Below are 19,638 nucleotides of genomic sequence, written 5' to 3'. Positions count from 1 at the left end.
TAGGCTTCATCACGCATTATGACCTTCCTCAGAGACCTTATTCGCGATGAGCGCATCATCGGCGCCGGCATCGGCCTGCTCGCAACCGCAACCGTCGGAATAGTTTACTTCTTCCTCGAGGCTGTGCAGGAATCAAACGAGGTTACCTTACCGCCACCAAAAGCTACATATATCACACAGGAGACTGAAGACTCGCTCCAGCCAGAGACACTCGAGAGCTTATTGGGTCATTACAACTATGCGATCCGGGAGGTGGCCTCCAAGATCGTGTGCGACAGGGCACTGAACGATCCGGCGACCGTCGATTTTTTGCTATGGGGCATCACGCGGCCCGACTACGATGAGCGCTTCAGGAGCCTGCGGACTTTGGCGCTGATCACCGACCAGGCACACCTCAGCATTCTGCACACACCAAAGGCATACTCGGCGCTCGTGAGATCGCTCGAGTTCTGCGCGCTCGAGTTCCCATGCGAGCGGATGCTTGATCCGTACCACGACGACTACTACCTCCGTGACATGGCCGAGAAGTTTTGCCTCATGTTTGTGGCGCAGTTGATAAAAAAGTACGACCCGGAGCTCCTCATCAAGGCTCGGTTCGTGGAGAAGTGGCTCGCACGCCAGCCGTGGGGCGAGGGCGAGGAGGAGCGGCAGCAAAACTTCTCGCAGTACGTGTCGCGACGGCTGAACAGGATCAGCGAGGTCTGTAGGCTCGTAAAGGAGTCTTATGCAGGACGCAAGGCACTGCAGGACGCGGGCTTGATCACTAAGGAGGAGGCGGCGGGTTCCGAGGCGGACGAGTGTGGACATCACCACGAGGCGGCCAGGTTGAGTTTGGTGCTAAGCATAACGGGCGAGGCTATAGACCTGCGCGAGGTCGAAACTTACCAGCCCAGGGTTCTAGAACAGAGCGCGGAGGAGCAGAGGCTGAGACGACAGCATCGAGAGGCCATGGTACTCAATGACGGAACGAGGCCGCTTGAAAGGGGCGATATCATTGAGAGAGGCCACGACTGAGGACTGTTGATAGCCGGGGTCACAGTTACCGGCCTTGTACTATACTTGATAGAGAAATGCACTCTTATTAAGAACAAGGGGTTCTTGTCCTAATTTCTCCTCGAGGCCCACAAACTTTGTAGTAGATTTGGTAGCTGTGACCCGGCCCGAGCATACCATGTCCATGCCCTATGGAAAGATCGAGAAGCAAGAAAGAATCGACACGACCAAGATGACCTGTCGATTTCATATACCTAGACGCTGTTAATACATGCAAATATCGACAGGGCGTTACAGCTATTTTTCCATTAACCGACGATACAAAGTCTAGGCCCTATCTGGCCGTTGGACCGGGAAATGAAAGCGGAGTGGTGCCACTATCAGGCAGGAACATGTGGGGCTGTCATAATTCTTTAGCTTTGACAACCTGCATAGTCAGGTACACAAATGGAACGTCCCTTTTATGCATGATCAAAAAGTCTGAGCAAGGTTGGCCGGCTATGTTTTAAATTGTTTGATAAATGGTACTGAATTGAGTTTCGTCCCAGTTTGTGCAAGGCAGGGAGATCCAAGCTCCTTATTTTTCATTCAAGGCAACCAATTCATCAACTGGACGAACTCGTATCAAAAACCGAATATAACGATATGCGGCGTACCGTAAAATCTGGCTCAGTTGAATTTGACATGATAGGGTCAGCGGCGCGGCGAAGAGAACCAAGACAAACAGGGATTCGTTTCTTGGAGGGGGCCACACGTCACTATAAGCGGAGGTCTTATTGGCTGGCCGTTGGGCGTCGTCTGCGTTGCGGAGGTAACTGAAAGTGCTGACCGACATTGGCAAGCGGCGGTGGCAGGTTCGAAACTGTTTACTTTTTTTTCTGGAGGGGCTGGAATGTTGCTTGCATGTAACCCTCTTTTGATTGCGGTTGCGTCACGCGCCTAGCGATCGGACTGGCTAGCATTGAACATTGGACAAATATCCAGACCTGCAATATAAATAACATGAACCTTCAGCAGGATTGGATCTAAGGAAATATAATGAATGCTATATTAGGCAGTGAGTAACGTAGCTTATATTATAGCTTGGAGGGAAATGCTCGTAAAACGCGACTAGTCTAGAGGGGTTGGTTGGGCTTGGTTGACGCCTTGACAGGTTGTCAATGGAATTTGATCCATAGTCGCATCGCATCGTCTTGCCGCCAGATAAAATTTATGTACGGTATGATTGATGCGCCTCGCCAACCCCTCAAGCCCACCGCTTCTTGGAGCCGGGCAAGTTTGGTTTGATGCGACGTACCGGTACGGAGTAAACAATTCCCGTTAGATCAAAACAAAAAAAAAGATACATTGCTCCATTCGTACCATTCGCATTGATCAACCCCCTAAAAAAGAGACGTTCTCGATTTTCTCTCTTCACCCCATCCTCATCTTGACAAAGACAAAAAAAAAAAAAAAAAAAGGTCTAAACTGCACCCAAGACGAAGACTACCTTGTGCCAATCTCTATCTTAGGTACCCGTCCGGTGACAGCCACGCGACACTAGACTAGTGGTTGCCAGTCAGGAACACCCGGAGCACGCCCCAGTACAAGCCAATCTACTGTACGCGAACTCGACGAACGGCAGGGATAACGGACGATAGGAGGTCGAAGACCACAACTTTGCCCTCAAGAACTACCTAGACCTAAGTCTGCTATCAGTCCCTCTCTATGGTAGACTTTGTATTCTCCATCTTCAATTTCTGGACGCATACTGTCTACCGTCGAGCTCTGGACCACAGGAAGCTACAGCAACAACATAGCGCCATCATCCGGGAATAAAACCAAAGGGGCCCAAAGACCAGGTTGACCAATACTCTGACTATTATCCACAAAATAAACTAAGCTTGATATCGACAATTCGAGACTAGAGGAGCAAAGAATTATTTTTGGTCTGGAATCTTCCTCTTGCTTTTGTTTTCTTTTGTGGTGCGACCGCGGGTGGGGGTTTCGTCCATCAGAGTTGTGTGGTGTGCGCGTCAACAAATGAGCCCGCGCCGCCCGGGGGAACGTTGCTTCTCCAGGCCGAAGACGTCTGATGTCCTACACAATGACAGCTCCAGCGGGTGCTCTTGGCCAACCACAATCCGCCAGCGCAAACAACCACTACACCACCACCACTCCCACCGGTACTCCGACAACAGCGCAATTTCACAACCTCAGCAATAGCGGCGGCAAGTCCCTGCCTCGTCCGCCGCGCAAATCAAACCTTTACGGCCTGGCGACCGCATCCAGCCCGAACCTTAGCACATCCTATTCGCGTCTCGCCGCCCCACAGCACGGCCTGTCGAGAAAGGCTTCCCAACAGGCCTTGACACCAAACTCCCTCGCCGCCATCCCCGATGATTCCGAATCGTACGCCATCGGAACCGTCCTGAACGACTCTGACGCGATGCTGCCGCCGCCGCCGCCCCTGACCCCGGGCAGGCCGTCCGGCGATGGCCACATTGCCATCGGCGATACCGTCGATGTGCCTGGAAATATGCATGGTACTGTTCGCTTTGTTGGTAATGTCGATGGTCGCAAGGGAATATTTGCTGGCGTCGAGCTGCATCCTGAGTTTGCAGCACGGGGCAAGAACAACGGCGATGTCGATGGGTAAGAATTTTTTCCCGCTCATCTCTGTTCGGACTGCTAAGATTTCCCTCCCACCTGCACCTTCCCGTCTACCCGCTGATCTACCCTTCCCTTACTGTTCCGTAGTCGCACGTACCTTGCCTGCGGGCAGTCAGACATTTTTCATCTATCAAGGTACCTACCTACTACTTTGTGGAAACTTACTAACCGCATTTGAATCTTTTATAGTGTATCGTATTTCACGACCACGAAACCAGGAGCCGGGATATTTCTGCCTCTCACTAAAGCCGTCAAGCGAGACCTGGCACCGTCTTCAAATGGGTCATATCCCATCACACCAATGAATCCCCCATCCGGTCTCAAGGTCGGGAATCAAAACTCAACAAATTACACACCGCCAACACCGTCGCTTCCAAAATTAAACCAATCTACTGGTCCCGGCCGCGCACCCAGCCCTCTTGGAAAAAGACCAAGCAGGCCTTCACTGGCACGTCCAGAGTCACCCATCCGGCGCCTGCAGATGACGCCCAACCCCCGCCCGGCCATCGCAACCCCAGGCTCCAAGGTGCCGTCGAGATATGGCAGTCCCACCAGCAAATTCTCGCAGAGCGTCCGTGGAACTGCCCCGGATCCCGCCAAGAGGGCATTAAAAACCGCCCGCGATGCCGGCATCGGGCCGCGGAGCGCATCTGCTCTCGGAAACCGTGCACCTTCGGCTGCGGGCTTCACAGACGACGAGGCCGCGCCGATTGGTCTCGGCCGAAGTGGTACCAACGGCAGCATGGGTTCCGTCTCGTCTTTCCAAGCCAAGCTGCAAAGGCCAGCATCACGCGCCAATGGGAGAGCTAGTCCTCACCGTCGTAATGGGAGCGATGAGCTGGAAAGGCTTCGATTGGAGCTGGCCGATCGGGACCGACAGCTCAAGGAGCAGGTGCAATTGGTGGTCGAGATGGAGACCAGCCTCACTGAGCTGCAAACCTTCATCTCTAAACAAGGATCACAACAGCAGCCGCCTGCCAGGCGGGGCAGCACTGATGATGACAAGGATGTCCAACAACTCCGGGCATTGCTCCGAGAAAAGAACGAAAAGATCGCGATGCTCACGGCTGAGTTTGATGCACACAGGGCCGACTTCAGGAGCACTATTGATACACTGGAGATGGCGAGTACCGAGACGGAAAGGGTGTATGAGAAGAAACTTGAGGAGGTGATGCAGGAGCTGCAAGACTATCAAGAGCGCACTACTGACGTCAATGCCGTTGCAAGACAACTCAAGCAGTTGGAGGAGCTCGTCCAGGAGCTCGAGGAAGGGTTGGAAGACGCACGAAGAGGAGAGGCCGAAGCCCGTGGCGAAGTTGAGTTCCTCAGGGGTGAGGTGGAGAGGACGCGGTCGGAACTGCGCCGCGAGCGCGAGAAGGCCGCAGCAGGATCAAATGGAGCAGGAGCTGCAAATGGGGGCGGGGGTTCCGTCTCCAAGGAACTGGAGCAGAAGGAGGACGAGATTAGAGGTCTCAAAGCCATCATTCACTCCTTGAGTCGAGACTCGATCCCAGGCATGCCAGGGGATGATGCGGGCAAGACGCCAACGTCGGCCCATGGCGGATCACGGGGTCACCTCTCTGACGACTCAGCTGGCGACCGGTTGGCCCGCGAGAGATTGGAGCGCGAAGTTGCCGAGCTCCGAGCCTTGTTGGATTCTAAGAACAGCCGTGAAGAGGAGATCATGCGCGAGCTTGACACACTGCGTAAGGCTGGCGGTGGCGGCAGCCCCGTGCTCAGCAAGAACCGAGTTAGTGTTGCGACTATCGTGCCCACGGGCCAGAGCAACGATAGGTCATCAGTGCGAGATTCGAGGGACACAGTGATCCTTGCTGGAGATGATCAGCAACAACAGGGTGGTCACCAGCCCAAGGCCAACGAGCCGCGCTCCCCACCGCGGGTCAAGACGCACGTGCGAGTGGCGACGCTCGACACCATGCCCGAGAGCGACGCCTACTCCACCGCAACGGACACTAGCACCCTCTACTGCGAGCTGTGCGAGACGGCCGGGCATGGAATCCTTAACTGCACAAACATGTTTGGCGGCAACGGCGCCGCAGCCGGCGGCAACGACAGCGTCAAGACCCCATCGCCCACGTTGACCAAGAACGGCGAGCTCAGCCTGACGGTGCCGCACGACTCGGCCGACGCACCCGCGCCGCTGACACCCGTCAAGACCAAGACACCTCCCTCCGTGCCTGCCGTGGACGCCGCACAAGCCCATCCAAGCCTCATGGAGTCGGGACCCGTCGCCGGCAAGGAGAGCGGAGTCATCGATGCGGAGAAATGGTGTGCGCTCTGCGAGCGGGATGGGCATGACAGCGTCGACTGTCCATTTGAGGACGTTGCGTTCTGAGGAGGGCAATACACAAAACAAAAAGCCGTGCAAATATGCAGACTTTGCACATCCCATGCTGAAAGGTTCTTAGTTCTGTGGGACTTGAGTAACTTTTGTTCCGTCTTCTGTGCTTACCACCCGATGCTCTTCGAGGCAACCTTGTGTTCTTATAAGTTATTCTTCTGTTCTCGTTTATCCCCTTGTCATGACCCATGATACCACTTTTTCTTTCTTGTTTGGGCTTTTTTGTTCCTTACAGTTATTGCACGGGGGAAAAACCTGGGAGGGCCTCGCCGAGAAAGGCGAGGAAAGATGCGGTGCATTGCCATGACGAAATGAGGATTCTTGTATACATAATTTAATTTAATTTTACAGCCACCACTCGGAAGGATTGTGTCCCTCGATCTTTTGCTGCTGTGATAATTGCACACCAGGTGAGATATTGGTGCTTTGCGATCTGATCATCAGTCCGCCAACCCTTTGGGGCATTCGGAGTGAATTGCCAGTGTCCAGCTGGCCTGAACACTCATCAAGCACAAATAGTATTTATATTAGGGGACGAGATGTTTGAACAAGCCTCAGTTGTTCACTATAGTCAACCGAAGTGGGAGGTTTACCATAGCTCGTTGCACCGTTGAACCAGGATTTGCCAGCCATAATTACACCACCGGGCAAGTATGATCCCAAGGCAAGATGGCCGAGTTGGTTATGGCGTAGGATTAAGGTGTTTAATCCATGTTTCCTATGGAGAAATCCGCGTGGGTTCAAGTCCCACTCTTGTCAAGACTTTTTGCTTTTTTGTTAACCGAATCTTCCCCCACTATATATATCTGTATTTGGGGGTCGATTTTTAGAAGGGGACTACTATGTTTGACTTGGCAAGGCAAGAATTCAAGCAGTTTTGGAAGGATTTGGGCAGGGGTATCGTTAAGTTTTGTGAAGAGTAAAAGAAAAACTAGTCTACCTAGTTTTCAACTTGTGGCGCTTCGTCTTCTCTCGCCTCTTCGTTCACCATGTCTGGCTCACCATCACCCTCAACGCCGTCTCCCATTTCCACGCCATTAGTCACATTTACCCCATTAGTCTCTCCCTCCATCTTCTGCCTTTGCGAATTTAGCGTGTTGCGATAGACCAAAATGCGCGCATCCTTCCCTGCGCTCACCATGGTGTCCCCTACAACGTCCACCCAGAAGCAGACGCCGTCGTGGGCCGCAATCTTTTGTACGACCTCCTTGCTCTTGACATCCCACAGGACGACATGTCCATCCTCGCTGGCGCTGGCGACAAAGGCCTGCTGCCTCGACTGGCGTTGTTTCCGGCGCGGGTGTCTGTCTTGCTCGTCTTCGTCTTGGTCGCCGTCCTCGCCGTTTTGCTGCTCGTCTTCAATCTCCTCCTCACCATCCTGCACGACGCCAAAGCAGCCGCCAATGCTGAAGCCCGTGTTAACGTGACCCTGGTACGTCTTTTTGACCTTGCTCGGATGTGCAATGTAGTCCCACAGGCGGATGCAGCTGTCGAGGTTGAAGGCCAGGATGTAGCGGCCGTTGGGAGAGAAGCACACGTTGGTGACTGCGGGGTTGTCCTCGTGGACCAGGGTGCGTAGGCATTGTCCGGTTGCCGTGTCCCAGATGCGACTGTGTAGACCGATGTCACGATTAGCATATACAATCCCCCATAATGATGAACATAAACTGTATGACCTTGAGGTGTTTTTGGGGTCTTACATAAGCCCGTCGGTTGAGCAACTGACGACGAGCGTGCCGTCGCGACAAAAGTCTATGCCGCTTACCGGGTCACTGTGCGCCGGAAGACTCCGCATCAGTCGACCGGCCCGGACGTCCCATAGGAATACAGCCTCGTCGTAGCTACCACTGGCCAGTATGTTGCCCTTGGGCGAGAACGCCAGGCAGTAGACGTAGTTGTGATGGCCCAGCAGCGGGCGCCTGGTTCCTCGCGCGGGGCCCCCTCCACCGCCGACGCCGATCCCCGACGCGCCCGAGATCCTGGTGCCGCCGTGGGTTCGGCCGCGCTCGGCATCATCATCACCGTCCTCGGTTCCGACGGCGTGCGCGGGTTCTGCCGTGATGCGATCCCACAGGCGGATGGCCTTGTCGTCGGATCCGGTAGCGAGGGTGCCCGAGTCCGGGCTCCAGGCCAGGCACGACACGCCGGCCATGTGACCGACCAGGGTGTCGATGTGCGCGCCCGTCTCGGCGTCCCATATGCGGGCGGTACCGTCTGCAGAGGCGGACGCGATCCAGCGCCCGTTGGGTGAGATGCGCACCTGCGCTATGGGCTGCGAGTGGCCGCGCAGCTCGAGCCGGCGCTTGTAGCGCACGCGCACCCGCTCCGGGGGTTTGCTTTCGGCTGCTGGGGTCGGGGAGGAGCCGGTGGAGCGGTAGCGGGTGCGAGAGCGAGAGCGAGAGCGCGATTCGGAGCGTGAACGTGATCGAGACCGAGAGCGGGAGGAACTGTCGCGCCTGGACCGGGAGCGGCGCCTGTCAGATGAGCGGGAGGTGGACCGGGAGCGGGAGTGAGACCGCGACCGCGATCGCGATGTCGGTCTTGATCTCGACCGAGAGCGGGGTGACTGCGTTCTAGAGTATGACCGCTTCTCTCGAGACCGCCTGGCGTCGTCATCTTCTTTAGGACTGCCTGACCGAGATCTGCTATCGGGCCTGCCTGTACGTATCGATAGCTCTTGGTGCGAGGCGCTGGTTTCGGGAGATGGAGCACCGTCTGCTTCTTCGTTGCTGGCATCACCGACCACCCTCCGCCGTTTTGATGGCGGTTCGGCGGGGTTCGCGTCGAGGGCAGGCGAAGCGCTGGGGCTGGCCATTGTTTCGTTATGTTGCTTGTTGAGCTGTCTCTCGGCCTCTCTATCTACCGGTACGGGAGGAGATAGTGTAGTAGTAAAAATATGGTTTCTAAAAGTCAATCTGCACACCCTGCATCAGGTTGAGAGTTCAGAGAATTTATTCACAAACATGGTTGCATATACCTCAACAAAGGTGTCTCTTTGCTATTGTGTTTGATGATGATGTATGCAAGGGAGCATCAAGTTCTGCCCCTCCACACCGACAGAGAGCTTGTACCTTCTTGAAAGCTCGCCCAGGCACCCTTGGAACGGAAGCTCCGACTTTGTGTGTCTGTCTGTGTACCCAGTATGTAATCTATTAATGATGTTACCACGAGAGCAATTTTTATCTCTTTGGATTAAATTTTTATGTCATTTACATACAGTATGTACTGTATATTAAATTACCATATGCAGGACAGGGATTATGGATCATGTCACCAGCTCCTAGGCCTTTCCTTCCTTCCCGATCGCGTCGGAATTTTATGGTACGGTCAGAGATGTAATGTCGCGTTTGCATCAATAAACTGGCGGGGCTTCCACTGGACCACCAAAAGTTTTCGGTACGGCTTCTCATTGGCCAATTGTTCCCTTGCGATGCCACTACTTAATTTCCTCTCGAGCCCATCTTGCCGTACAACGACCCTGGCCAAGGAAAGACTACAACCAAGGAGAATGTTAACCCCCTGGCAAAAAACACGAAGGAATCTTACTTTACGTAGTACATCCTATTGCCAACCGACGATCTTTGTTTCCCTTATTGCGACCGGTGCACAAAGTTGTGCGCAAATCTCTTTTTTTCTTCTTCTGTTTTTTTTGCTACGCAAGTACGTGGCGTCGAAACGGTCTGCTTGTATCTTCCAACGAGATATGCATTCAATGCTCCCCCAAGTTTGAGCGAGGCGCAGCAGAAAGGCAAAAAGTCGAGACATCGGTAGCGATGTTGAGATGGCACAGATCTCTCTCGCCAGCGTTTCGAGGCTGTTTATTTTGTTTACTTTCCACACGAGTATCCATATTTACAGGCCGGCCTGACAGAGTTTATTCACTACGACGTTGAATGCCTGACTGACTCCTCAGCTCCGCGATGGTCGGTCATCATAGAAAAGATGGGTTAGTGTGGTCTTGTGACCCTTGTCGTTCCGTTCGTTACTACGATGATGATAATGCCATCTCCAAGAACTGTGCCTTTTCTGCCCTTGTCATCTTCAAACCCCTGATCTAATTATGATTTAATCCTTTGGCTGCCTTTTTTTTTTTTTTGCTGTCCGTGCAAAGAACAAAAAGATACCCTTTACATTTCGTCAGCTTTTATTTACTACTCGGCAAGGCCAGTCCTTCGCTCGCTTGCTCCCCTAATAGAATGTGGATAGAGCGTCTTTTCACACCAGACCTCTCAATCCCTACGACATAGACCTCGACGACGATGGACCTCCTTCCAACAGAAATTAACATTGTCACTCTCAACTGCTGGGGCCTACGCTTCATCTCCAAGTGGAGAAGCGAGCGTATCCTTGAAATTGGCCGTCGCTTATCGGTCACCGCGCCAGGCATCGTGGCACTCCAAGAGGTTTGTTGCGCCTAGTCTACTGCTGTAGAACGTCCAGCGTTTGTTCGGCCTGGCCCTTATGGATACTAAAAACTTGATTCTAACAAGTCAAGTAGGTATGGAGTGAGGATGACTATGAAATCCTCCGTCGCGAGACCCGGGCGGTACTCCCGTACGGTAAACAGTACCATGCCGGTGTGTTTGGCTCTGGCCTAGTTATCCTCTCACGATGGCCTTTGGAAGAGAGCTCAATGTTCCAGTTTCCCCTCAACGGCAGGCCAACTGCCTTCTTCAGGGGGGACTGGTACGCTGGTAAAGGTGTTGCCCACGCAAGGATCCGGTACGGGCCGATGAAGAGTCAGGTCATCGAGGTCTTCAACGTACATGTAAGTGCGTCTTATAATCTAGGAGTAAGCATACGGCTTTCGTCCTGAGACTGGCGGCATGTTGGACTGACAATATACGCCATGAACCTCTAGACACATGCAGCGTACGAAACAGAAGCAAAAGATTCCTACGCAGCACACCGCGCATCCCAGGCCTGGTTCTTCGCCAAGCTCCTTCGCAGCGCCTCGGAACGCGGCCATCTCGTCGTCGGCCTGGGTGACCTTAATGCGCCGCCCTTCTCCTTACCACACCGACTTGTAACCGCACAAGCGCCGGTCCGCGACGCCTGGCGCGTCCTATACCACAGCCACCTAGACGACGAGATCACCGAGGATCCGAACCGCCACCGGAGGCAACCACCCACAGCCGACTTCAACCTTCGCCAGAACGGAGTCACCTCGGACAGCGTGTTCAACACGTGGCGCTGGGACAGTAAACGGCAGAAGCGGCTGGGTCCGCCCATGGGGGGAAAGGTGATCACGCGCAAGGCCAGCCGCCACTTGAGCCTTGTCGAGGTAAGCGACCTGCGGCCCGAGCAGCCCATGAGGACGGCCCGGTGGCAGGAGGACAATGGGGTGCCTTCGGATGCGCCCGACCCAAAGGGAAAGAGGATAGACTACGTCTTTGCCGGCACGGGGGATCCGGCACTTATAGGAGGCGTGTGGACGGTTAGGAATGCCAAGGTCGGCATGGTAGAGCGCCATTCGGAGCTGGGCTGTTCCCTGAGCGATCATTTTTCCGTCGAGGTAACGCTCAAGTTCCACCCGACCATGATGCCAACTGGACCGGAACCTCCCACGCCGAGGAATATACCTTTACCACCTCCAGACGAGTCGGAAAAGCTCGGAACTGTACCCCCTACTCCTCGCACTCCTCTATCCCCAGTGGCCAACAAAAGAATCACACCCAGGGCGTCGGCAATGTCGTTCCAGGCAGCCGTCAAGGAGAAGATGAGAGAGCAGGAGAAGACGCGGCAGGACGCCGAAGTCGCGACGAGCACGGACGGAGCCACCATCCTGGTCGAGAGAGGCACGTACCTGTCGAGCCCGGCCCCGTCCCTCTCCGACGTCAACGACGAAGACGGCGACGGCGACGACCAGTACGAGCACCACGAACAGCAGCAGCAGCAGCTCGCCCGCACAAACACCCTCGCCGGGTCCGTCATGACAATGGGCGGCGCCCGCCGCGAGTCCACCCACGGCGCGGCATCGTCATCCCAGGCCGTCCCGCCCGCGCTCTACGACGAGGTCCTGGCTCTCACCAGGGCCTGCGCCAGCAGGGAGGAGAAGCAGCAGCTGTGGCGCGTGTTCCACTTCTTCGCCGGCGCCCTGGTGTGGGTCACCTGTCTGGTCGCCGTCTGGTTCGTCCCTCCCGGCTTGAGCTACGTCACCTTCATCCTCGTCCTGGTCGGCGGCCTGGGCCTGGCCGCGGGGACGGTCGACGGCTTGATTGCGCTGCTGTTTCTGTCGTCGGAGCTCAGGTCGTTGAGGGAACTCGAGTGGGAGGTGATGAATGCGCGCTCAGCGGCGGCAGCGGTCGTCGTACCTAACACGGCCACAAGGGCTGCTGCCGCTGCAGCTGGCGTCGGGAGGTTGACGGACAGGAGCCATGCAATATCCACGACGACGGCCACTACTTCTATAAATAAAAATTGGTAGACGAGAGGGATTGAAAAAATCGTCCTAGGTAGACGGTGCTTTTTTATTCCCCCTATTTGAGCTGGGTTAAAATTTGGAGGATCCTAATAACGATACACCATAACGATATGACTAATAGAATATTTCTTTTGTTTGAGCCTCTTTACCCCCTTTTTTTTGGTGCCTCTCTCCTTGACGCTTTCTTCCTTGATCCCAACCATGTCTTCGGAAGGCCAATGGCCAAACAAGCTGACCCCCTCTCCCCTCGTTCGGTCTACAACCTGTTGTCACTTCATACCACCCACCCTAGAAAAATACATTTCTACATACGCACAATCCCGGGCCATTCGACACAAGATGACAAAAGTCGGCAACACCCGGCTCAGGGTATGTCTCCATGTCCAAGGAGACTTCTTCTATCATCGCCATCGTCGCCATCATAGCCACTATCGTATCTTTCGAAAAGATTTTGCCCAAGCGCCCTTGCAGCCTTTCGAGCCTCGGCCTCTGCCTCTGCCGCCGAGATCATTTCCTGTAACGCTTCAGGCCTCATGCGCCGCCACGTGTAGCCCAGGAATGCATTCCTCTTCCTCAGTTCGAGCACGATTCCCTTGGTCTGCCTGTCTCGCAGCAGTCTGTCTCGTGGCCGTTTCTTCTCTTTGCGCCCGAATATGCGCACGAACCTGCGCAGGATCTCGCGCTGCTCGACCGTCAGGTCTGGAAGGGATTCGATGCGCAGGTCGATGTTTCGCAACCTCAGCGCGTCGTACGGCACCTGCACCCAGTGACGCGCCGCCTTTTGGATGCAGCGTCGGAACCCGCGCAGCCATGCCGCAATCTCCGCCTCCCGGACTTGCTGTCGCGTCAGCGCCGTGACCACCCCGCCGTTGTAGTTTCGTGACGTACGCGGGCTGTCCACGGGGCTGTCCACCGCCGCGTGTATAATGGAAGTAGCGCCGTTGATGGTATCAGCCGTGCTTGTGGTCATGGCGGCTGTGCCGATAACAGTCGTCTCGGCCTCGCCGTCTCCAGGTGTGGAGGGTTCCGTGTCGGACCAGTCGCTAATGGGATCTTCGTCATCGTCAAAGTACTTGGTGTCATCGGCACTGCGAATTTGCGGCACAAATGGCGGCGGGAGCTTGTGTAGATGTTCCCATGGAATGTTGCGAAACCATCGATGCGCCTTGATGTCCTCGGCATCGTAGGGGAACACAAAACGCCCGGCCAGATCCCTGCTGCCAATACTACCAACGCCAGCGCCTGTAAACTCCGAGCCCCCAGCACCAGATGTCCCAGCAGCAGCAGCAATGTCCTTGAAGATATACCGCCGCGAGCACAGCCGGTGCTGCTTATCGGTGATCAGGCTCATCATCAGCTGCTGGCAACGTGGACTGACTTCGGGCTGCAACGGAAACGCGAAGGTGGAATGGTGGTTTACAATGTTCTGCTTGGTCTGGTGGCGGCCCTCGTCGCTCAGGAAAGGCGTGTGGCCATAGATGCACTCATACAGGATCACACCGACGCTCCACCAGTCGCATCGCCCGTCGTACTTCTCGCCTCGCACAACTTCGGGTGCCATGTACTGGCTAGTGCCGACCACACTGGTCGCCCAAGTACGGTTACCGCAACGGTTGCGCCACGCCAGCAGCGGCTCTCTTGATCCGCTGTTGGTGCCAACCGTCTTGTTGCAGTGGCCGTCAAAGCTAGCCTCCTCCCCTGGCGCCGGATCCTTGCGCTCGTGCTTCTCCATCCCATTCATGATGCTGCTGGCCCACTTCATCGTCATGCGCACGCTCTGTCCCTCGCGCTGGTCCTGCTCGTCGCCCTCGACGCTGATTCCTAGCCTCCGCAGCATTGAGTACCGGTGGTTGTTGTAGTAGGCCGTGTCGTGGCTCCAGTGGCCATCAAAAGCCAGTCCAAAATCACTGATGCGCAGGTGGCCCGATGCACTGATGAGGAAGTTGTCGGGCTTGACGTCGCGGTGAATGCAACGTAGCGCGTGCGCCGCCTCGACGCACAGCACCATTTCCGCCGCGTAGAAGCGCGCCACCTGCTCCGTCAGAGTCGTCTCACGTATCAGGAGACCCAGGAAGTCGCCCCCGGGCATGTACTCCATCACAAGGTACAGGTTGGCCGCGTCCTGAAAGCTCGCAATTAGCGGTACGATCCACGTCGAACCCTCTGACGCCACGAGGAAGTCCCGCTCAGCCCGTAAGTGACCCTCTTGGCTTGTGCGCAACATTGTGCTCTTGCGGATGACCTTCATGGCATACACAGCCGGACCTGGAGTTCTACAGTATGGCTGTTGTAGTGGCTGTTGGGCCTCTCGTCGGTCCCGCACCAGGCGGACAACACCAAAGCTACCCTTGCCCAGGATCTTGAGGACGTCATAGTCGTTTTCGCAGATATCGGGAGTACCCGTGAAGCTGCTGCCTTTGGGCGAATTGAGGGCGCGAATGGAGCGAGCCTTCATAACCCGCATCTCACGCAGGTAATCGGATTCGGCGCGGCAGAAGCCGTCAAAATATGACTGGCGCCGGACTGCATAGTCCTCGGGGCTCATTACCTGCGCATCGCGGTTCAGATCGCCTTTGAGCACTTGCAGGCGTATGTCACGAGGGGTTGGGTGTGACAGAAGCTTGTCATAGAACGTTTCCAGGTAGATCTTGGCTGCTGCGGCCTTCTCGACCGTGGCGATGGTGGGTGCAGTGGCTGCAGTATCCTCTAGTGACTTTGTTTCCTGAATTGGTGCCAGAGGCCCCTCGGGGCTGCAGCGTGTCATAGGAACGCGGCGCCTCGCAGGGGCGATACTCTTCCTGCAAATGGGGTCATCGGGTCTGTCAGGGATGTCGGCAACATCCTTCTCCTTGGACTGGGCGGCAGCCTCTTTGTCTTTAGACTTGGTTGAGCCTGAGAATTTAGAATCGAGCGAGGTCATGCCGGTTGAAATGGTGTTTGGTGCAGAGAAAAGCTGCGAGCTGCGGACTGCAGGCTTGCTATCAGTGGCACTGATATTGCTGTTGCTGGCCGCGTTCAGTGCTGACGACGAGACTGGCAAAAACACGCCGGCTGGTTCAGACGATGCCACAGCTACCGTGGATGCGGTCCCGATAGCTTCAAGAGATAGTCGAGCCTTGTGCTTGGAGCGGTGCATAACCGTATGTTCTATCGCGGGCTTAAAGATGGACGATGAAACCTTCTTGACAATACTCATGGGGCTGCCCCGCGGCGGAGATGGGCGTTGGGACGTCGTCGTGCCGTGTGGGCTCGCGGGCCGTTCTAATACAGATATACTGGAACCTGAGGACGACACAAATTAGTGAGTTTGCCGATCACGTTAGCATTGCCTAGTATTATGTTATCCTCTTGGAGAACTTATGAGCGCGAAGACTAGCTCATCTATCGTACTTCTGTTGGTCAGCGCCCTGAGAGCCAAGCTGACCTTGGACTCTCTGCGCGGCAACTTGGTCTGTAATGACGACCCGCTGCTGCTGTTGCCCGCCTGCGACGCAGAGTAGTAATATTCACCCTGTACCTGATCTGGCTGTGATTCTCGGGTTTTGTCATCCTGCTCCAATAACATTGTATCAGAGCCACCCAGGACTTTGCCTGCGGCTCTTCCCCTTAACATCATGTTTTATGATATGCTGAGGAACGGGGTTTGTGGTTTCTTGTCGTGAACTGAACGAAGTGAATATCCAAATCTAAAAAAAAAAAAAAAAAAAAAAAGAAAGCGAACGGAACAAGCCTAGAGTGATATGCTGAAACTGTGATTTTGGATGATATCAAAATAAAACAGAATGAAAGAGAAAAGACTGAAGACTTTTGTGGAATAGTGAAGCATGGGAATAAAAGCCTAAGCAATTTGGGGACGACATCTAGTGTCTATTGAATGTCAGATCAGAGCAGCTGAAAAGAACGTTCTGTCTTCCAGATTCCACTTCATAGGGCCAAGGATCTTTCAGAGCAGCAATTCGTCAAAGCCCTTCCAGCAGCAAAGACACAAGATCGCATAGGCGGAAAGCGCCTTTCAAGTTCTACCTTCTCTGTCAGTTTTCTCTTTCTTGGGAAGGTGCCATGCTTCATCTGAGGCATTTATCCACAGATCAGGTTCCTACCTTACCTACCTTATGTACCTAGGTACCTTTCCTTACCTAAGTTATGCCATACTCTTAAGTGACTGAGATTAAAGGAAGCCTGCACCTGTATTCCACGCAAGTGTTCATAGGCCAGGACTTCTTCGGCATACCTACCTACCTACCTGCCTACCTACCTACCTACCTAGGTATCTACTCTCAAAGTGCCTTGGGGACCCCCTATTTTACGAGGCAAAGGGGTTCCAACCTGGATGACCGGTACTAAAGGATGAGAGCACACACCACAAGCATGGTCAAAGCTGGACTAACCCACGAACTAATACTTAACTAATGACACGGTCAAAGTGAATGGAAGGCAAAATGAAAAAGCATAATAAGTCTTGGCACCTACACACGCACGCAAGATTCTATCAGGACAATCAAGACAGCAACAACAGTTTGTGTTAATAGAAAAGACAAGTTTTATGAATTTTTATTTTTATTTTCTCAAACTAAACATAAAAGAAAGGAAATCTTCACGATGTGTCATGGTAGTTATTAGTCGGTTTTCTCATCTGAGTGGAAAGGTTTTGCCGATATAAACCAAGTTTGCCGAAACGCCTTCCGAAAACCCAGATCCTTTTTTAGACAAGTTATTTTTTCATATTTTTACTTATTTCTTTTCCAAGTCCTCCTTTGATCCTGCTCTGTACCGAGCATTTACTTGATCTCGAGAAGCTTGACGTCGAAAACAAGTGTGCTGTTTCCGGGAATGCCGGGAACGCCCGCGCTTCCGTAGGCGTGCGAGGCCGGGATGGTCAGGCGGCGCTCTCCACCGACAGCCATGCCGGCGACACCAATGTCCCAGCCCTTAATGACCTCACCCTTACCAAGCTTGAAGCTGAAAGGAGGGCCCTTCTTGTTGGCTGTAAAAAGGAGAAAAATACTGTCAGTGAATGCTCATCCATAAATGAAAACTGTGAGGCATAGTAAACTGAGACATAACTCACCATCAAACACCTTGCCGTTTGTGAGCTTGCCAATGTAGCGCATGCTGACCTTGTCACCCGACTTGGCAACACGGCCCTGGCCAAGCTTGCGGTCATCGATAGTAATGCCCTGGACGGTCTTGACACCGAGCGAGGCCTTGCCGTTGGCCTTGGGCTTCTCGGCAGAGCCAGTGGGACCCTGCTCCAGGTTCTTGGCGAACTGGACCTTCTTGTCACCCTTGGCGGGGGTGGCCTTCTCCTTGGCCTCGGCCTCGACAGCCTCGCCCTTGTTGTTCTTGAGCTTCTTTTGCTGCTTCTTGCTTAGCTTGCTTTCGGCCTCCTGGGCAATCATAGCATCGAGACCCTCGGCCTCCTCGTCCTCAGCGGGGCGCTTCTTGCCCTTCTTGCTGTCCTTGGCCTTGACCAGTTTGGGGGCCTCCTCCTCGTCTGTGTCGATCTCCTCGACGCGCATAGCACCGTCGATCTCGTCAAGGTCGTCGCTTGAGACAGACTCGCCATCGCCGAGAGCATCCTCCATGTCGGGGGTGAGGTCGTACTCGTCGTCGCTGTCATCCTCATCATCACTGTCGTCCTCCTCGACATCGGGGATGACGTAGTTTCCGGTGAGGTGGATCGAGTGTGTGCCGCTGACGACGAAGTAAGCCCTCTCACCCTCTCCGATAACAATGTCAAGAGGCTGCTGGAAGTTCTATACGGGACAATCAGGTTAGCAACAGGGTCTCATAGTTGGATGTCTCCGCAAAATAAAATACTAACCCTCTCAAGGTCGAGCGTGCACAAAACGTGCTCCTCCATGTCGACACCCATGTCCGAGTCGTCATCATCTTCCTCGTCCTCGGAGTCCTCATCGTCGTCCTTGGTGGCAGGAGCCTTGCCCTTCTTCGACTTCTTAGACTTGGAGCCGGCGTCGGCCATCTCCTCGTCCGAGTCCTCCTCGTTGGCGGCAGCGAGAAGCTTCTTAAGCGCAGCCTCTTGGCGAGCCTTCTTGGACTTGGACGGGTCGGATGGGCCACCGTTGGCCTCCTCCTCCTCCTCATCATCCTCGGAGTCGTCGCCGCCGTCGGCGAGGAGCTGCTGCAGGTAGTCGTCATCCTCGTCGCTGTCCTCATCCATGTCGGGGTTGACGGTCTCCTTGACGAGCTTCAGTGTTGAGCGGGGCACACGAGGGACCTTGCCGTCCTCATCAGCCTCGGGCTCCTCAGTAGGGTCGATGGCGGCCATTGTGATGCGGATCTGGTGGGCGCGTTAGAAAATCTAGACCCGTGAAAAGGACGATCAAGCGTTGCTGTGCCGTAGCGAACGCTCCAAGATAGAAAGCTCAATGGCGCCGCGAGCGGGCACAGCTTCAAGAATCATACTTACAGTAGCAGGGAAATCAATGGCAGCGGGCATCGGCTCATCGCCGGCCGGGACGCGAAGTCCGTACAAAGCGGCGGGTAGAAGAGGCATTTTGACTGGACTTTATTTGAAAATGTCGCTTGATTCGACTAAATAAACGAGCTCTTCAAATGGAAAGATTCGCAGGCAGTGAGTTGGCACAAAAAATGTTTGAAAATTAAATGGTAAGATGCCAATGTACAATGTAACGAAGAAAAAAAATTTGTTCTCAAGTGGTGATCGCGAAGTTCCTCTGCGCTTCTCCAGAATTTTTTTTTTTTTTTTTCCTGCTACAAAGCTCAGCCGACCGAAGGCGATGTAACCCCACTGATAAGGTCTTATCGTTAACTTCACCAGGCAACCGGCGGGACTTTTATGCATGGAAGCGGGGTCCTTGCCGTCGTGGAGACCAGGGACATGACAGGGGTGCAGCTAGCAGTAGCGGTAAAGGTTCTTGGTGAAGGTACGTACCTAGTGTACCTACTATTAGGCGGGCGGATCTCGTCTTCAAAAATTTTCGCGATAAGTACCTTGTAAATTGTAGGTACCTAAGGTACTTTATAGGTTCGTCTATACACTGTCCTCTACATAAAGAATGCGGTCTTTTTCGAGTTCGTTGCTTGACAATAATTAAGTAGGCACTATTGGGAATCGTCGACAAGCAATGATGCGTGGAACAGGTCAAGTCTAGAGAATAAATGGTCAAAACCCAGTTGATTAATACACGTCTATGTGCAAATCAGTGTTCGTCCATTGACAAGA

The 19,638-nt window shown here is 54.2% G+C and overlaps 7 protein-coding genes across 7 annotated transcripts; 3 read left to right on the top strand and 4 right to left on the bottom strand.

The window, feature by feature from the left end:
* Positions 1-18: 18 nt before the first annotated feature.
* Positions 19-1,014, top strand: PgNI_03058 (uncharacterized protein; the record flags this gene model as incomplete). The annotated part of the gene is made up of 1 exon (XM_031123112.1): positions 19-1,014. One exon carries the CDS (start codon positions 19-21, stop codon positions 1,012-1,014), a length of 996 nt encoding a protein of 331 aa, XP_030983481.1.
* A 440-nt stretch (positions 1,015-1,454) lies between these two features.
* On the bottom strand, positions 1,455-1,828 carry PgNI_03057 (uncharacterized protein; the record flags this gene model as incomplete). Its single annotated transcript, XM_031123111.1, has 2 exons — positions 1,455-1,491; positions 1,650-1,828. 2 exons carry the CDS (start codon positions 1,826-1,828, stop codon positions 1,455-1,457), a joined length of 216 nt encoding a protein of 71 aa, XP_030983478.1.
* Positions 1,829-2,402: 574 nt separating this feature from the next.
* Positions 2,403-6,324, top strand: PgNI_03056 (uncharacterized protein). The gene is made up of 2 exons (XM_031123110.1): positions 2,403-3,627; positions 3,835-6,324. Exons 1-2 carry the CDS (start codon positions 3,068-3,070, stop codon positions 5,999-6,001), a joined length of 2,727 nt encoding a protein of 908 aa, XP_030983479.1. The 5' UTR covers positions 2,403-3,067; the 3' UTR covers positions 6,002-6,324.
* Positions 6,325-6,839: 515 nt separating this feature from the next.
* On the bottom strand, positions 6,840-8,822 carry PgNI_03055 (uncharacterized protein; the record flags this gene model as incomplete). Its single annotated transcript, XM_031123109.1, has 2 exons — positions 6,840-7,617; positions 7,708-8,822. The coding sequence occupies 2 exons, from the start codon at positions 8,820-8,822 to the stop codon at positions 6,948-6,950; spliced, it is 1,785 nt and encodes a 594-aa protein (XP_030983476.1). The 3' UTR covers positions 6,840-6,947.
* A 1,444-nt stretch (positions 8,823-10,266) lies between these two features.
* Positions 10,267-12,434, top strand: PgNI_03054 (uncharacterized protein; the record flags this gene model as incomplete). The annotated part of the gene is made up of 3 exons (XM_031123108.1): positions 10,267-10,410; positions 10,506-10,775; positions 10,869-12,434. 3 exons carry the CDS (start codon positions 10,267-10,269, stop codon positions 12,432-12,434), a joined length of 1,980 nt encoding a protein of 659 aa, XP_030983477.1.
* Positions 12,435-12,795: 361 nt separating this feature from the next.
* PgNI_03053 (uncharacterized protein) lies at positions 12,796-16,047 on the bottom strand (the record flags this gene model as incomplete). Its single annotated transcript, XM_031123107.1, has 2 exons — positions 12,796-15,713; positions 15,822-16,047. 2 exons carry the CDS (start codon positions 16,045-16,047, stop codon positions 12,796-12,798), a joined length of 3,144 nt encoding a protein of 1,047 aa, XP_030983474.1.
* Positions 16,048-16,954: 907 nt separating this feature from the next.
* Positions 16,955-19,110, bottom strand: PgNI_03052 (uncharacterized protein). The gene is made up of 4 exons (XM_031123106.1): positions 18,862-19,110; positions 18,256-18,732; positions 17,500-18,187; positions 16,955-17,415 (listed from the first exon to the last, which is right to left on the bottom strand). The coding sequence occupies exons 1-4, from the start codon at positions 18,946-18,948 to the stop codon at positions 17,210-17,212; spliced, it is 1,458 nt and encodes a 485-aa protein (XP_030983475.1). The 5' UTR covers positions 18,949-19,110; the 3' UTR covers positions 16,955-17,209.
* Between the last annotated feature and the right edge of the window lie 528 nt (positions 19,111-19,638).

This window comes from Pyricularia grisea, assembly GCF_004355905.1.
Source record: "Pyricularia grisea strain NI907 chromosome Unknown Pyricularia_grisea_NI907_Scaffold_2, whole genome shotgun sequence".
Lineage (NCBI taxonomy): Eukaryota > Fungi > Ascomycota > Sordariomycetes > Magnaporthales > Pyriculariaceae > Pyricularia > Pyricularia grisea.
Note: the sequence above shows the minus strand (reverse complement) of the source record. Positions and strands in the feature narration are given on the sequence as shown.

What these genes read in the sequence shown, in the direction of transcription:
- PgNI_03056 (XM_031123110.1), top strand. Translation starts at nt 3,068, where the DNA reads ATGTCCTACACAATGACAGCTCCAGCGGGTGCTCTTGGCCAACCACAA. An exon ending in AACAACGGCGATGTCGATGG is followed by an intron (nt 3,628 to 3,834) that starts GTAAGAATTTTT and finishes AATCTTTTATAG; the next exon opens with TGTATCGTATTTCACGACCA.
- PgNI_03052 (XM_031123106.1), bottom strand. Translation starts at nt 18,948, where the DNA reads ATGCCTCTTCTACCCGCCGCTTTGTACGGACTTCGCGTCCCGGCCGGC. An exon ending in CCATTGATTTCCCTGCTACT is followed by an intron (nt 18,733 to 18,861) that starts GTAAGTATGATT and finishes CGCGCCCACCAG; the next exon opens with ATCCGCATCACAATGGCCGC. An exon ending in AAACGGCAAGGTGTTTGATG is followed by an intron (nt 17,416 to 17,499) that starts GTGAGTTATGTC and finishes TCCTTTTTACAG; the next exon opens with CCAACAAGAAGGGCCCTCCT.